The sequence below is a fragment of the Falco peregrinus genome, chromosome 6 (assembly GCF_023634155.1).
Source record: "Falco peregrinus isolate bFalPer1 chromosome 6, bFalPer1.pri, whole genome shotgun sequence".
Lineage (NCBI taxonomy): Eukaryota > Metazoa > Chordata > Aves > Falconiformes > Falconidae > Falco > Falco peregrinus.
The window spans coordinates 2442767-2461296 of record NC_073726.1 but is presented as its reverse complement, the minus strand read 5'-3'; the positions used below and the strand labels follow the sequence as shown (position 1 = coordinate 2461296).

The window sequence follows — 18530 nt, the reverse complement described above, 5'->3', positions numbered from 1 at the left end:
TATATTCAAAGTGTCGGTCATAGCTCTTTTTACTCCTTGCAACAAAAAGCCTTTCTTAGAGATTTTTCTTCCTTACTTTTTTTTTTTTTTTTTGTCACAAGACTATTTTCTATGTTGAGAAAGACAAATTTGGAGAACAATAATCTCTTTGTGTCGTTAAAGATGGCTCTGTGTGTGAAATCTTGCTGATTTATTTGCCTACTAACTTATAAGCTGCCTAAAAAGCCCAAGTGTAAAAATTTTTTAAGACTTTTTCCTTGCAGCATTTCAGTATGTCTTTTATTGTAAAGAAATATTTTTAATGATCATACACAAAGTTTGAGGCATGAGTGTTTAAAGACTAAGTTTTTTGAGTTTTTGGCATCAATAGAACAGTGATTTACTTTGGATATAACCAAATTATACTTGCGGTCTATTTCAAGGCAATAAAAATAAACTGAATAACAGTAGACAGGGTGTGAGAATTCAGAGAGATTTAATTGTGTGCTTTCATTCTTAGGAATTGTTTACTAAGTCTTTCATGCTAATTTCAGGAGAATTGCATATGCTTCTAATGTGTTGTTGAAGCTTCTGTCAAAAACTTATTCTCTCTTTGAAAAAATCTAGGAATTCTTTGAAAAGAGGAAACTTAAATCAAAGATGAAGCTTCTGGGAGTATCATCTCCTAAAAGTTCAGCAGTCAGTTTAGATCTCCTCAATCTATATGTTGTTAATCAGATATCAAACAAAAAGGACAACACTGGTGAGTTTAGTGTAACAGTGTTCTTACTTCACAGTTAACAGGATCAGTTATCCTTAACTATTACTGCTATTATTTTAGCTCTTGTTCTTCCACTTATAATTTAAAGCTCAAATAAGTCTTGTTTTATTTTTAAAATAAAAGATTGTATGTATATACAAAAATTATGGTTGAATAAAGTCAGGCTGTTAGAGGACTCAAATAACTTTGGCAACTGCCTACTTCACCTTTAAAGCCTTGTACACTTATGCACCTTCCTCATTCCGTTCATTAATTTTACCCTATATCCATTTCTTTTCCCCTTTTCCATTTTCATAACTTTTGGGGAGCATTTGGAATAGCCTGTCAGTTCTACACAGAGTATCTTTCTTAAAATCCATTATTAAACTCCTAAAAAACCCCTACAACCTGAATCTTAACTCTTTACGTGTAGATGTGGTGCTTAAGGATGTGATTGGACTTGATGATCTTTAAAGTCTTTTCCAACCTAAAAGGTTCTATGATTCTATGAATCTTATCCTCTGTGACATATTCGTAATCCAGATTGTAGAGAATTTGTTGTCCAATGCTCAGGAAGATTAGAAGGTGACTGAGGAGGGCAACAGAGCCTGTCTACACACAGTAGCAGACTGTAAATAATGTTATACTACAATGCCATTTAGAACAAGAGCTCTTGCATTGCTAGTAACAAAGAAAGCAAAAAATATGGCTTTAAATGGATTAAGAAACCTAAACAAACAGGTTTTCGACTCTAATGAAAATTCAGGAAGCTCCAAACTTTCTCCAAGCCCAGCGCTGACATTTTAAATATTTTCATTGCAGAGAACATGAGAAAGCCAGTCCACGTTGATATCGCTAAAGATGTGAAAATACCTGTTAGGAGGCACAACATAGAGCTTCCAATGTCACCACTACGTACACAACATATGTCAAACTTAGATGACATCCAGAACAGGTACTTACATAAAATAGGCAGTAGTTAAGCTATAATGAAGAGGTGTTTCATGATGGTCTTATATTTGGGGTATTAAGTGAACACAGATCATTCTAAGACAAAGAAATTTTACAGTCAGTCCTGGCATTCCAGTGATACTCTTACTATGAGAGAGTAAATGCTAAATAAAAAGCTGTACAAGAAGCTGAGAAATTTTTTTAAAAATATTTTTTCTTTGCTCATGTCAGGTACATACACTAAGTTTATCTTACAGAGCAGGCTATTCAAACAGCATTTTCCACTTAACACTGTTTTCCCATCCAACATCAGACAACCTAAAGTGACTGACTCACATGCTGGCTGCTTCTAACTGCTAGAAAGAATCAGGCCTTTTTAGGATGTGTGGAAAAATACTCTTAAATTATTTTGAAATTAATATTCAGAATGTTTTTAATCTTACAGATCTTATATCTTGTACTTCATAGGCTGTTTTTATTCATTTTGTAAGGTTACAAAAGCAAGTATTGGACAGCAGAAGGCAGCATCTCTCAGAGAAAGTAAAATATCAGCATAATGTAAGTAGGATTATTGTTATCAGTGTTGTAAAGCTAAAAATGTGCAGCAATGACTGTATTTTTAAGTGTTTTTTTTCAAAAAGTGACAAAATTTCATGGATACTGAAAGATATGAAGACTTCCTCTTTAAGGCTATATTGATATATTATTTGCCAGTCATATTTTATATTTGTTCCTGCTATTTCTAACATAAATCCTGAAAAGCTCACCTTGTCTTAGGAATTTTCAAAAATATTTAAGAATATCTGTGCTGTAAGCTAGTCAGAAAGGACAGAGATTATGGGAAAGAGACTGAGGCCAACAGCGGGTAAATTAAAAACAATATGCAGAAATGTGAAATGATGAAATGTGAGACGCATAGACAGAAGTGAGTCTGTAAGAGGAACTTAAGAGAACTTTAAGTAGATACAGTTGGGAAGTTCAAACACTCATTGAGGTTACAGTCGAAAACATTCTTTAGATGGAATTTGGGCTTCCCCCCCCCCCCCCGCCCCCCCCGCCTCCACTGTTGCGTAAAAAACCTGACTAGACAACAAAAAAGTCAATGTGTTAGAAGACACTTAGTTTAGGTTAATTAGACTTGCTTGATAATATAGCTCCACTGACTCCTGCTGCTCATATCAGATAGGACTGAAGAAAAGATGCTTGTGGAAGATGCTTACATGGTATTATTCTGCATGTTCTTGGTCCATTCATAATGCCAAAGCATGTTTTCCTAGAGTGAGAAAGACAGATGTTTTTCTAGTGTTAGAAGTTCCTTTCTTTTGAGTCAGGAAGACTTATTTTGTACAGGTGAAAATTTCAGCTGGCTAATGTGTTTCAGCCAAGATTGCCATGAGCTACCACTACTTTTCTGGATATCACATTAAGTCAGCCTTCCCTTATGACTATTTTTCATCTGTTTCTCAAAGACAGAGAGAACATATTTCAGATTTAGTGTGGTCAGAAATAACGAATCAGAATGATACCTAAGTTTCTCCTCAACCTCCATTTGTATGGATAGATTTACATCAGTTCATCAAAACACATCATAATGCAGGGTGCACACACAGAAAGCTAGCTAATTTAATGTATCAATCAAAAAAGGAAGTCTAAGGCCTGTGTGTTGCAAAGGGCTGTTTTTAAGTCTTCATAAATTGAAGTATATCCAATTTAAGAAATTAAAATACATCCACTTTATTAAACAGAAAGAAAGGCTATAAAATTAATAATTTTCAGCTTTCTGGAAACTCACAGTTTGGTGGTACAAAGATTTTGTGCAATTAATATACAAGGCTTTTTCAGTCCATTAGTAGTTTGTGCTGCTTTCACTGGATAAACTGGATTACAGGCATTACTTCCATGTAGCTGTGGATACAGTGATATTTCATGAGTTTTGCCTTCACATTTCTCATGTTCTGATCTACTTGCGGTACCATTGTTGGTATCACAACATGCTAGAGTTCTCTTTACAATAGAATGGAGTGAAATATTTTTCATTTTACCACTTAAGAACCAAGTCAGCTTTACCTACACATCTAAAGCTAAAAATATATTTATAACCATCAGTCCTCAGGATAACATTTGTATGTATGCTTCAACTTCAGTAGGTACTTATGTGTTTCCCTGAAATAAGCCCTTATTACCTTATGTTTTTAATGAAAATACTTTATCAGAATCCATGAAAATTTTCTCTTGCGTATGGTATATGCGCAGAGATGTAAAAGATATGAAAAGGTTTGATTACTTTGAACTTTATGCTTACATCAAAACAGTTTTAGATAAGTAAAATACCTCTTTGCTATGTTTTGTCTAGTTATCACAGGTAACAGAATTAATGTATGCTGACTCTAGTATGAAACATGAAGACAACATAACAGGAGCTTTTAGTGCCTCTCCATTGCCCTTTACTGATTTTTGGTCCTCTAACTGTACACAACTCTCAGAAGAAAATTTCAACACAAACTTAATGGGCAACACTTGGGAACAGACCTATGAAGAGAAGCTGCAAAACCAGGTTTGGTTAATATTTAGTCATTTCCACAGAATTATTTTAAATTAACTTTCATTTATTTGGGATGTAGAGTTAATGTAATGGCGAAGGTAATTGTGAATGATTAACGTTTCTTGTATGCTGCTGGCAATGAATATTGCATATATACAAATATATTTCTTTCACTGTTATGAAATACACTTAACTTGAGCTTTTGTTCATTGAGCTTTCAGTATCGCTGATATCTGCAGAAAGAGTGAGTCACATACCGCTGGCTTTCTTTTGTTTCTGGCTTGTAAAGTTGGTTAAAGAAAGCTGAAATGTATATACTATTATAAATACAGCTTTCTTAAATGTACAATTAATTTAACTGGTTATCGTATGATCCCAGGTGATCACCATGACCTAATCTGTAATCATACACTGTCTCAGTAACATAGTTCTTACAGTATTCTCAATGCTCCCAAAAGGATTGAGAAAAGCCTGCTGTTTAATTCAAGTTCAGTTTAAGAAATGATTGAAAGTTATTTCTTCTGATGCCTGTTACTATTTTTTTCTTCTTGTTAACTTTTGGGTTCTTAAAAGAATCATCCTTAGAAAAGTAATAGCAAATATAATATTTATAAAATATATTTTTTATTGAAAATAATTAAACAAATTCTACATGTATTACCAATGATATTTTAAAGTCTTGAGGTGAGGAAGGAGTACTTCAGGGCTTCAGAAAGGGAGATGTTGAGTTGTTCAGGGAACAGGTAAGCACAAATCCACAGGAAGCTGACCTGGAGGGAAAAGGCGCCCAAGAAATATGTTTTCAAAACACAAGGCCAGTCCACCTCAATGTGCAAGAGAACGAGTATGTTCTGGAGGCCAGTTTGGCTAAATCCGGGAACTCCTGACTCAGCTCAAATAGGAAAAGGAGGTGTGGAAGGAGGGATGGGCAACCCAGGAAGAATATAAAAGCTTCCCCTGAGCTTGGAGGGGTGGCGTTAGGATGGTCAGAGCTGAAACTCACAAGTGTGAGAAGGGCACAAAGGAGGGCTTCTAGGTGTGTAATCAGCAAAAGGAAACCAAGGAAAATGCTTTCCACTGCTGTATAGACTTGAGACCCAGCGACAAAGGACATGGAAAAGTCTGAGGCACTCAAAATCTACTTTGCTTCAGGCTTTTCTGACAAGATTGCTCACTGTCATATCTTCAAGCTCAGTAGAGAGTTTGGGGGAGAGTGGCGCAAAATAGTATTGAAGGAACAAGTCAGGGAATCCTTAGTAACCTAGAGATAAAGAAATATATGGCACTGGACAGGGCACGTCCAAGTATATTGAGGGAGTTGAATGACACCACTGGAGGGCAGATGTCTATCATCTTTTAAAGACTGTGGTGATCAGGAAAGCTTTTGAATGTCAAGAAATACGCAAATGTTATGCCCATCTGCAAAAATCTGGGGAAGTATCATCTCGCCTCTGTCCCTGAAATGGTTATGGAGCTAGACCAATTCCAAGGTACATGAAGAACAAGAAGGTGACTGGGAACAGCCGTTGTAGATTTACCAAGGCCATACTGTGCCTGATGAACTTGATTCTCTTTTACTAGCTCTATGAATAAAAGAGAGCAGCAGATAATATTTACCTTGACTTTAGGAAGGCTTTTGATAAGGTTTCCCAATGAAATCCTGGTAGCCAAAGTAGGGAGGTATGAACCAGATGAGCAGATAGTAAGATGGGTAAAAAAATGGCTTTTAACTGTCATGCTCAAAGTCTAATTAGCAACAGATCAGTAATGGCAGGGATCCCCAAAGATTAATAATAAGTCCAGTCCATCTTCATTAGAGAACTGGACAGTGGGACAGAATGTACCCTCAGCACCTCAACAGGTTCATGTATGACACCATATTGGCAGTGATCATTACAGCAGCAGGGCTGCTAATCAGAGGGATCTTGACAAGCAGAAGGCAACCAGGAACTACATAGAGTTTAACACAGGGAAATACAAAGCCCTGCACCTTGAGAGAAATAACCCCATACATCAGTGCAGGTGGCGGCTGATTGAGTAGGCAGTAATCTTGCAGAGAAGGACCTGTGGGTGCTGGTGGACAAGTTTTATAAGTTGGCAGTGCACCCCTGTAGCAGCAAATGCCAACTACACAGAGGGCTGTATTAGAAAAAGCATACCCAGAGGTCAAAAGCAAGTGATAATTTCCCTCTGAGCAGCATACGTGAGAACACATCTGAAATATTGCGTCCAGTTTTGGGACCCCCAGCAGAGAGAGATCAACAAACTGTAGGAAGACCAATGAAGTGCCACAAAAATTTTTAGGGAATTGGAGCACACGATGAATGTGGAGAGACTGAGCGAAGAGGGCTTTCATAGCCTGGGAAAGAGAAAGCTGTGGGGGCGTGGGGCAAACTAACTGCTGTCTTCCACAGTCCAAACAGAGTTACAGACAGGACAGAGCCTGAGGTATGCAGTGCAATGGCAAGATGTAAAAGCCACAATTTTCAACAATGGAAATTCTGTTTGTATAGGAAAAAAACATTGTCAGAAAAGTAGCTAAGAACCAGATGAGGCCCTCCAAAAAGGTTGTGGAATCTCAGTCCTGAACAATCCTGAACGATCTAGCCTTGAAGCTGGCTCTGCTTTGAGCAGGTTGGACTAGGTATCTCTTTAGGTCCCTTCTAGACAGCAGCTTTCTATGATTATGTGATCTTCAGTGGAACTTCAGCTTGTTACAGTCTATCAAGCTTGTTCATACTATGGGAGGATGGGGTGCTAAAAGGACATTTTGCATATTAACAGAGATGGGCAAATATGGAAAAGTATGAGTACAGAACTCAGTTTGGCTGTAAGGTTTGGGTTTCTACTGTGAAGATAAAAAGAAGTAAAAATAGTGGAGAAACATATATATTGTTTGTAAACCCAGCTTTAAAGTTTTAAACACTATAACTATTATGTATGTTCAGAGTTTGACAGCTGCTACTGTTTCCTCAGCCAGGAAATAGTTCTGATCAAGACCCTTGGATTACAATACCTCCAAGCCAGTGCATTTTCAGGAAGTCTGATACAATGCCTCCGGAACTGTTTAAGCCATTGCATAGGTAGGCAATGATTTTACATTCAAGAGAGAAATAACAGTCAAATTTAAGAAAATGCTAAGATAATGTGAAGGTTATTGCTACTTGATTTTTCACTGATTTTTGGTGCTTTTCAAATAAACAGAAATTGAAATTATATGGAAAGACTGAAGATAGTAAGCTATTTAAATTTGCTGAAAGAAAGCAAAATTTAATTTTAGGCAGGTGCTTGGAACCATAATCTATTTTTCGCAACATCACGAACATGATGGTGTTACTGAATTCACCCTGAGCGAGAAGCACAGATTTACTAAGAGGCCCAGGGAGGGTAGCTACCCCAGCTTTCATGAGTCACTGTTGCAAGTGTCTGATGACCTTGATGTTGTAGCAATTGAGCAGCTTCTCCACCTACATTGTTTACATTTGGGATTCCAGGAACAAAGCATTTTCTTTCCTTCTGTTTCATATGTGATCCTACTACAGCTGTTATTATTTTTTTTTTTTAGAATTGGTTCAAAAGTACTTTTATGAGAATACACACTTTGTTTTTAAAAGAAGGGATAGAAGACTAGAATATATTTCTTTTTGTATGTGCTGATTAAAAATCTTTTTAATCACAGAAGGTTAGGGCCAGACACATTTTTACTGAACATTTTATTTCAGTTTATTTCCAGGGGCTCTTGCCTTGGATCTAGTGGTATTACAAGGCTAATCTTTCTTCACTCTTTTCATTCCGTAAGTCTGCCATCTGGTTGAAAGTACCTGTCAGTCAGTCTCTAGCTTTGACTGGATAGAGCCATAAAAGGGCCATATATTATTTTGCTGTTCCTGAAGTACCTACAAACTGTTTGCCTGGGGAGTCGAGTGACTGATAAGCTCACTGACCACATCATAACTAGATGAACACATCAGCTTCCTGTCTTAGTGCCTTAACTTTCTCTTTCTCTCTTCTCCCAGCTTTGCCTGGCTTTCTCCAGCAAAACCTAAAATGGCAATAACATTCACCTTGCTGTATATCTTGCTGAATTTCTGATTAATATCTTTACATTAAAGCCTTTTGTAACCTTATCTCGCCTACATCTCCTCTTTCATTTCTACATAGACCCTGAGGCCTGCACTCATCTGCTTATGGCACCTCCCTTAGTCCTCTGACCATTCATGGTTCACTAACATCTCCTTTCCCACAGTTCTTCAAATCTGTTTCTTTGTATCATCCTTGTTTTGTTTTCATCCATTGTAGCCATCTTATACCTCAAGAGCTGACAGTTCTGAGAAGGGAGTTGCTTTCACTGTTGGTGAAAAGCAGGGTATAAACTTACATGGTTGTTTAATGTCATTGTAACACACTGATGGTGTAATCCATGTGCATACATCTGAGAGCTGTGGCACCTCAAGATAAATAAATATTAACTAAAAATTCTAGATGTCTTATTTCCTCATCTACTATTAACTTTTACTTAGCGTTACCAAATGTTCAGCTGCAGTGAAGAAGCAACATCTGAATTGCTTCACAAACTGGTTTTACTTTCCTCATGTAGATCTATCAAATTTCTCCAGAAATAAGCTCTAGTTAGTGTTTTGTCTTTTAAAATTGTTTTGGGGAGGTTTCTGTAAGTAGAGGACACTCTCATTTAAGTTCTCTAGGATCTTTATCCAGTTCCAAGTATTTGCTGAGCAAAACTACAGAATTTTTCTCCAGTAAATTGTCTGTACTACATTTCAGTTTGCAAGTTCTATTGATAGTATTGCTCAATTTTTTTTAAAGAAAGGGTGTTTTTTGAATGACCACCTTTGGCACTTCTTTTTGTTTCAGAAGCCTCTCAACTTTTTGCTCACATTTTTTGAAAGGTCAGTCAGTAGATCAAGCCTAGAAAGAAAAGCAAGGAAAATGCTAGATTAAGAGCCAAGTAAGCTTTCATGCTAATGATGCTAGCATGATAGCATCTTCAAAACCACTACTATCAGAGGTGAGGTAGGGAAGTATGGGCAAAAGAAAGTGTCTGACAGGCCTTCTGACAGCTGAATAAAAAAATTCTGTGCTGAATTAGGATTACTGACCTTGAGTGAAAATGGAAGTAATTTCCTAAAGAGACCAGGGATTAAGCAGTACACAGAGCTTATTAGAGCTTTCAGTACAGGAGAGAACTTTAGTCTTGAAGAACAAACTATTTTTATGAACAGAAGAAGCTGTCTTCCTCTTTTTCTTTCTCTCCCTCTCTCTCTCTCTTTTTTTTTTTTCCTTTTGTTTTGTTTTGTTTTCCAAAGTGAACTTCTTTGGTCAGCTGGTGGAGCAGCAGTGACATACTGTGGCTGATTTATAAATCACAGTTTCCTACTCAGGATGATGTGCTCCAGGTCTTGGTATGTTTGGAGTCACCATGAAACAGAATCCCTTTTAAGTCAACCTCGCTATAAAGTGGAAAAAAAATTCAGTTGATGTCATGTACCTTTGGGACAAAAGCAAGTGTGATGAGCAGTAAAGTCTTCGAGAATTTTATCATCAAATTATCATTATTTGTTGTGTTAGTAGTTAGCATTTTGCTTATTTATTTACTGAGCAAACTGTTTTTTTCTTGTCTAACCACCCTCCACCTCATACCCCTCAGGCTAGACTATATGAATTCTGCCAGGAAAAAACCAGTGATAATGACCAGTAACAAACTGGAAAACAGTGAAGGAATAAAAGAACCATTGTTTGATGTTGCGAAAGAAACTGCAGAACTGAAAGCTCCCCAAGATGGAAATGATTGTTCCTTTCTGGCACTGTTTGAAGATGAAAGCCGACCAATACATAATAATCCTTCCACAAACCATTTTAATCCTTTTGTTAACCAAAGCAGTACTGATATTTTTTTCATTGATCCTGATGATAGAAATCAAATGGCCAACAGAAATTATCCTTATGATACTAGAGAAGTTTATCCTGCAATCAATCCAAAAGAAAGTCCTGTAGACAGACACCTTAAAGGCATTTTCACAGCTCCAGAACAGGTTTTACTTAAAAGTAACAGTGCCTCAAGTGCAAGCTACAAGAAAACCAGTGGACTTCATAAAACCCACATGCAGGACTGTTTTGAGGGACAGCACTACTTCATACCCTCTGAAAAGAAAGAAAAACATGCAAACGGTGCGCGTCAATATTTTAAGGACATATATTCTGGGGTTTATATTCCTTTTAAAGACATATGCTTTTATAGTCAGAGATGTGTCTGCCCTGACTGAAAACATGTAATGAATCTCCAGAATACAGTAATTTAGTTTTAAGTCAAATTATTTAAATTATTTTTTAAAGTTAAAAACCCATTACTTTTCAAATTGCATTTATGCTATTGTGTTTTATGATCAAGGTTTACTTTTTTATTTTAGATACATTTGCTTATCAGCAGATGAACTTAAAGAAGAACATGCAGAACTATTCAAGAAAAAAAAGGTGAGTGCCATAGAAATTACCAATCTAATAACTAGTGATAACTGCAGAGACCTTGCTGAATTGGAGAAAACCTGCTAAGAGGCCGTAAAGACAAAATTCTAAGCAGTATTACTGAGGACCCAGGTTTTCCCAGTGAAAACAGTACTGAATAATGTGAACAAAACAATGCGCAGGTAAGTCCTTTATACCATTGTTCATCTGCCTATAATAACTACAGAGAAAAACTGTTTCATGAGACAATTTTGAGTCCCTGAAGTTAAGCTTTTGCTCTGACTTGCCTTCTAAAAGACCCCGTCTCCTTTACCTTACCACAGAGGAAGTTAGTCTCTTCTCTGGGCTAAAGTTAGCATATGTGAGTGCCCCATGTTTTACAAAAGATGTTCTTGTCAAAGACTCAGATCCATTAACACCTTCCATTTTACAAAGCAGCACTATCTTCTGCCATCTCTCATATTACATTTTGCATTTCAGCAGAAAAAAATTTTGTGAACAGCAGATTCTTGGTGTTAAATCTCATGTTCAGAAATAAGTTCAATGATCTCAATAGTGGGAAGCATTTCATGGTTACTGAAGATTAAAAAACCCCAAACCCTGAAGACAAAAAAGTCACCAGTAATGACTTTAATTGGGGGGTGGGGGGGTGGGTGTTGGGCGCGGAGTACAGGAGGGGAAATAATTTACCAGAGAACTCTGTGTTTGCATCTCTCAGTGACAATGATTTTGTGGCAGAATCAGCCTGGAGACAGAACCAGCTCTTTGCATTTGAAGAGGTAACTTTTATGGAGACATTTTTTTTGTCAAACCTACTGTTTGCACCATTCATCTGAGGTGGTGATCCAGCTGAATCCTTACTACTAATGCTTCATTATTTTTAAAAGTTCACAGCAGCACAAGAAAAAGTGTGTAAGTTTGGAGTGAGTTCAAATCTTCACAAGATGGAGAAGGGTTAGTATCATTGATACATTATTAACTCAAAAATAATTTTTTTTTCCTGTGAAATTGAAACAATTACTTTTAAAGCCAGGAAGAAGTATTTTGATCTTTTTAGGATGTTACATTTGATGAGGGCTTGTATTTTTGATTCACACAGCACTGTATAAAAATGACTAGCATTGCCAGGTAATTAAGAACTACTTGTGTTTGCTTTTCCTTGAAGTGATAAATTCAGGTTAACACGTCTCTGGTGAGTATTACACACCTTTTTTTTCATTGTCCCATTTCCTCCAAAGTTGTTCCCTAAACTGAAAAGCCAGATCTGGAAGTAGGTGTAACTGCTGAAACAAACAAACAAAAACACGAGGGAGGTCAAGAGTACTAATCTGAACACCATAGCTCAAGTTAACTAACATTACCATACAATAAAAGTGCCAGTTAAATGCTAGTATTTTTCTTTCTTTCTCTTCCTGCAGACCTCTGCTGATTGGAAGGAATCTTAGACATGTGTTTTGTATAAATTAATATATTAATTAGATGTTTGACATGTGCCATTTTATTGGTCTAGTCTTTACTATTCTTTATTCTCCTTCCTTAGACTATATGCTGTCATTCCAGTTGTGGACAGAGTGAAGGGGAATCAGCAGCGAGATCCCACGTCCTTTTTGCTCCCCCAGTAGCTGTAGGGGTCAGCTGTGCTGGCTGCATTTCAGAGCAGAAGATCTCCCAAGAAAAAAACCACGTAACTTGCATGGCAGCCAATGTGTGCAGGGAGTCTCCTGCATTCCCTGCCTGCCCTTGCTCTGCAAAGGCCTTCCTCCTTTTGAGTAGTGCAGCTCAGCTGCTGGTGATTAACAGCTGATTAACAGCACAGCAGAAGCACTGGGGCTCACTTTCTGTTAAGTTGTGTTGACCTGAGAGAAGAATTAGTTATTGCCAAGAACTGTATTGACCTCACTAACACTTTATTCTTTGAACAGTATCTTAAAACTACATCAGAAGTAGTAATGTTTAATTCTACAGGCTGTACTTGAGAGTGGCATGGTTGGTGAACTTTTGGTGAGTAACTTTTCATCTTGTTTTTCAGATGCGGAGTCATCACTCAGCAGCCAGTCTCCCAGTTACTCTCCAAGGCCAACAGACACCTGTTTCAGTTCTAGTCCTGACACGGTGAGTACTTCCCCTTTATGGGTTCACAGGGGTTCATTTGAATGATATCTGTATGCCCGACTGCATCTAAGGGTGGATGTAGCTGGAATCTTATTTATGGTTTTGTTTTGTACAAGGCAACTTCATGTGTGAGGAAGACAAGGAATGATTAGCTGTAAATTTTCCTAAGTAGTTTAACAGCCATGTCGTCTGGTCTCTAGATAATGCCAGGCGTTGTGAAATTATAGTAACATGACTGTGGGAAGATGCTAAGCAAGCTTCTGCACTCTTCTTTAATGTATAGCCGCTTTACGTTACATGCCTGTAAGGCAGGAGGATTTGACACACTGTGTTTTCAGTCCTTCTTGAACACAAAAATGCCACAATGTAAGAATATAAATTCTGTGTGAAAGTGAAGGTCCACCTTACCCATGCTCTCTTCAACAAAGGCCAGGATTACATCCTTGGAGAAAGAATGAAAAAAGCCCACCCAAACAACCCAAACCAGACAGTTCTGGCCTTTCTGTTTATTTCATTAACTTAGTTCTTAGTTATTGAACCATTTAAACAGTTGCATTCACACAATTCTGTTCAAACAGGCTGAAGAGGAAGACACAGCCAAAAAGAATGAATATCTGAATGAACAGTCCTTGAAGATAGATGATGCCTGCCTAGTCTCAGCCTCAGCAGGCATGGAGCCCCCCAAAACCTGTCACCCCAGAACAGTGCCTCTCCAGCCTAGCAGTATTTTGACTAGAGAAGAAGCAAACCCCCTTCAGGAGAAAGACTCTAGTTTATGTGCCACAGAAAAGGAAAACAAAATCCATACCGCCCTTTCTGAGGGCAGCCCATTACACCAAGCTCTTAAAAGAGAGCAAGTCACCCGCAGTACCAGGTGTGATGCTTCATCGCAGACTGAGAGCTCTGTGACAGAAATAGGGAAAGTGGATGTTGCCACCCAGTGTGGCACCACGCGGGTGTGCAGCTGTGGGAACTCCCTCCCCTTTGCCTGCAGCCCAAGGCAGGTCCCTCCTCCCAGTGCCACAGGCACTGCTGGAAGGCACAAAATGTCAGTGCATGAGGCGCTGCAGCCTGTGGGCACAGACAGCATAGCAGGAATAGCGGCGTTTTCTTCTGAGGCTGAGTATCTGAGTTTGGGTGGCGGAAGGACTCTAGAGGTGCTGAACTATATTGATACAATGAAGAAGAGAGATAAGCAGTGAGCAACTAGAATGGCACGTAAGAAATACAGAAGTTTTGTCTTGTTCTCAATGTGTTTCATTGAACTGACATATTTTAATTTTTCTAGCCTGATTGGAAAAAATACTTTTTTGCTCTTTGCTTTAAATTAGTATTAACTATGGATATCTATCTACCTACTGCTGTCTCTAACTATGGATATTTCTATAGATCTCCAGCTGTTACAATAGCCTAGTACTAGTAAATATATACCTTAGGAATTAGATTAGTGTCCCCAGCATATATCCGTACTATTCTGTAGTTTGGGATTGACTTTGCTTCTCTTGAAGGTAGTAGAAAGATTCTGTTTCACTTCAAAACATATTTGATATGGCTCTTAGTTCAGAACTATTATCTGATTCTTATCCATTTTGACAGACATACTAGCCTTTGCCATATGTTTGTACTAAATACAGAGATGGGCAACAACAGAAAATGTACATCTGCACACATAGAATACAATGTAATTTAAAAAGAACAAATGTATTTGTTTTTACAAAACCCCAATGTTTAATTTTTCTTCCATAGCAGATCTATTGAGTCATTCTCTAGCTGTTAATACTGACAAATCTTTTACGTGCTTCTGTATTTTGCCAGCAGACTGAAAATCTGAAATGCTTTCCTCTTCAGTATTTGTGTGAAGCTACAAATCACAACAAATAAAAGTTTCTGATAATATTGTTTCTAGGTTATATTCTTTCCTTCTAAAAAAGTTCCTAGTAAAGGTGGCAGGGAGACTCACTCTGTTACTGACATCTTCTACTTAAATATCAATATAGCTTTACTATACATACGTATCAATCTATGTTACTATACATCTGTTATATGTGTGTGTGTAGGCTAGTGTTAGCCAGCTGGCTGTGTGCAGGGATCCTGCTCATTACAAACTGGGCTTGGGCAAAAGCTATGCTGGAGACTATTCCTTGAACAGTGCAGGAGATTTTCTTTTATGAGGTTAATATGTTGTGCCTTCTCCCTTGCAGACAGCTGTTAAAAGATTCACTGCCCTTATTCCCACCAGGTCAGTTTCTTTTATTTCTACGTTTTGTAATAAAAGATTTTGTGGATGAAGGGATGTGTGTCACCCAGCCCTGATGAGACTCATTACCATTCTTTGTCCTGTTCTCATCATGAAACTAGCGGCTGTGTTTTCTGCTGGGTTCTGTTTTTGAAGCTAAGAGCCATTTTAGGTAGCCACGAGGTCTATATTGTTCAACAGTGTTCAGGTTTATGGCTATGCCATTTTAGAAACTGCATCTCAGAAAATTTCCCTGGACTTTTTGGTACTTGGAAGAAAAAAGCATTGTCTTTTACATATATAAATTGTGTATGTGGGAAGTGGTTTGCATAGCTGGGCCTTTGAAATGTGTAACATGTAGCCAATTCACTGCCCACTTCCTAAGGCTTGACATCAGCAGATTTTCTCTTTTAGGTTGCCTCAATTTATCGTCAAAGCAACCTCTCTGGTCATTTTTTTTTAATCTGAAACTGCAATGTTCATCTTCTTCGCAGGAACTACAATTTATCTGAATAACAGCTATGACTTGCTGGAAGCTCAGCCATCACCGGTAATTTGTAAGGGACAGTTCTTCACTCAGCGTTACGAAGCTCGTTCAGATTGTGCCCCATGAGCAGCAGCCTGTGCTGGCTTGAATGAGGAGATCTCGAAGGCGTGCCCTTTCCCAGCCGTCCCCCGTGCCTGGTACGTACCTGTCAGCCTTTCCAGCGGTGCACATCCAGCTTCTCGGCCCTCCCCACAGCCGACACTGCTCCAGCTCACTTGGTCTGCCAGCCTCCTGCAATATGCTGCGTCACATTACAGCTAAAAGCTCCAGCGCAGTATACTTTAGTTTGGAGGGTTTTTTTATTAGACGGGCAGATATCAAATTGCCGCGTGGCCAGATAGTTCTCTGGTGGCTGGGCTTGGAGAGGTGCTGAAGTGACCCAACCTAAGACAAACTGCCATTAACTTGCAATGGAAGTTACACTACTGACCTCTGCAAGCGGCATTGTTGTTGGGACTTTGAAATTTTGCTTTGTTCTACAGTGACGTGAGCTACCCAAATTCAGGCAGGTACTCCAATCTGCAGAGCAAGCCTCTGCGCAGGTTGTATTTGCGGTCTGCTCCTATGAACCTACAGGACAAAGAGCGCAGGTCAGAACTGGGAAAAGGGAGCTGGTTGCAGTGTATGGATATATATGTCGAGGTGTTCAAATGAAGCAATACCTCTTTCTTAAATGATCTCTCAGAATTTCAAACCTTTCGGTGGGTATAGCTTATCTCCACTTCAGCCACTAATACAGAAGCTTTCACAATTTGTCTGGTTCCAGCCAGATTTCAGCCTAGGCTGCACCGTTTCCCAGTAAGGACTGAAATTACATAGCTCGGTGCCAGACACACATTTTCTGGCTGGCTATCTGTGAGAGCTGCATACATGTCTCTAACGCAGTAATGCGCCACTTGGGATATGTCAATCACCACAGATAATCATGTTCCAAAGCCTTTGGATGAAAGCATATAAAATCCAATTACCTTACATTTTTTACCTGTAATTGCAAAGCAATCAGAAGAAAGAGAACTGTCTTTGTAGTGGTATGTGTGCTGGCAATGATGATAAATAAGGTAGTGTGCTCATTTTAGCCACTAGAGGAGTATTTTAAAGTGTTTACATTACTATTATTGCATTAGAAGAGAATCATGCTTTCACCTTACCTCAGTGCCAGTCTCCCCTGCTGCTCAGGTGCTTTCTTTCACCTGATTTTTTTTGATTTTTGGGAAGAGTTGAGTTTGGTTTAATAGTAATCTACTCTCTCTCCTAGTGGTAGCCTCAAATCATGCTTTCTTCAGCTGATGCTTCAGCACCCAATGCTATTAATCCACCAATATTTGTACCCTACAGTAATGACCATCATCCCAATATATGGTCAGGCACCACCAGCTTTCTCTGAGGCAACAGCATAGGCAGAGACGCTCCTTTTTCATCCATGACAATCCTCCTGGCCGTGTGCTAAGTCTCTGGGGAGGCCACAGAAATGTGTTATGTTTTTAACTGTGTTTGGTAAGCATCAATTATAAGTTGAGTTTTCTTGGGGAAAAGGAGAAAAGGGTATCTGTAACTAACCAAAAACTAGGTACATTGGTTTAACAGTGGCACTCAAATGCTTCTAAATACGCATTAAAAAAACCCCAAAAAACTCTCATGGAAAATGTTACCCTAAGCTTCAGTGAGAAGCAGTTTTAATATGCAGCTGGTAACCTTTTTTTCCTATAAAATCAGCTCTAATTACAGTAACCTGCAAGGTAAGGTTTTCTGGGTAAGCACCAAGAGAAATTTTCTTTCATTAATGGGGCAGTTTGTTGCTGAATGTTATTATAGCAAAAGCCTCCACAAACTTTTTAGAAATCCTTATTTCATTTTCATGAAGGATTATCATTGTGGGAAATGAGAAGCTTAAGTCTTTTACACAAGTGATTATTTCTCAGGTGGAAACTGTGAATTGGCTTTTTAAGGGTTTTAGCAGACAACAGATTCAGAAAGGATGACATTTCCTAGGAAAAGTATTCAACTCTCCACATCCAATGCCTCATCTGTTCCCACAAAAAGAGAATGACCTCTCTGCAACACTTCATCCTCTTCTCACTGACAACCTCTGACGGATTCAGAGCTTGCTTCTCCAGGGCTGGTGATATTGAACTCCAACAACGTCTCATAACTGAGCTGAATACAAGGTGTTTGCCCTCTCGCCCAGCCACACTGCTGAAAATTCACACCCTGCACCTAGACAGCTTTTCACTGGCTGTGAAAGCCAACGGACACCAGCTTGCACTGAGCTCCTGCACAGCACGCTGGCGGCTGCAGATGATGCCGATACACCGGGTCTGTGTGAGGTGATGGGGAATCTTGAGACAAAAGACAGAGGGGTGGAAAGTGAGTGAAGATACGGCAGGAGGCTGCAAGAAGGCCACTGTATTATTTAATAGAGCTGAGAGAAAATATTTCCAAATTAGCTGTTTGTGCATGCTTGCAGAGAGAAGGCCGCAATTTACTGCTGCAGTGTCAGGCTCAGCACACAGCTGGCCTGGCCAAAGGACCCAGAGCTGTGGCCGATCATAGGACAAGCCAATACATGTTGCAGGAGATTTACTCTCTTCCCTGGCTGGAGGTAATTCTCAGGAAATGGGAGGCCTCTAAGGAGGTTTGCTTTCCAGAGAAGCTGAGCTCCCTGCAAACAGATACATTTTTGGAGAACCCCAGATCACCTGAAGCTGGCGGCGTTCTCCGAGCTGGACCAGTCCAAATCCTGCTTGAGGCAGGGCCAGCTGGAGCAGGTTGCTCTGGGCCACAGCCAGCTGCTGTCAACAGCCACCTGGGCTGGGGGTGGGGGGATAAACCGTGCCAGGTAGGTGACCCCAGGGAAGCTGTGCCTGCTCACAGCAGCTGCTGCAGGTGGAGGCAGCTGCTGCCTGCAGTGGTTTCCACCCTGCGC

At 39.1% G+C, this 18530-nt stretch overlaps 1 protein-coding gene across 1 annotated transcript; it reads left to right on the top strand.

Annotated features, from left to right (window-relative positions):
* Positions 1-580: 580 nt before the first annotated feature.
* On the top strand, positions 581-17806 carry C6H12orf40 (chromosome 6 C12orf40 homolog). The gene is made up of 13 exons (XM_027793792.2): positions 581-742; positions 1562-1694; positions 2182-2248; positions 4044-4244; positions 7209-7315; positions 9898-10418; positions 10658-10721; positions 11431-11491; positions 11600-11666; positions 12742-12824; positions 13403-14042; positions 15026-15063; positions 15555-17806. Exons 1-11 carry the CDS (start codon positions 640-642, stop codon positions 14024-14026), a joined length of 2031 nt encoding a protein of 676 aa, XP_027649593.2. The 5' UTR covers positions 581-639; the 3' UTR covers positions 14027-14042; positions 15026-15063; positions 15555-17806.
* The last annotated feature ends 724 nt before the right edge of the window (positions 17807-18530 follow it).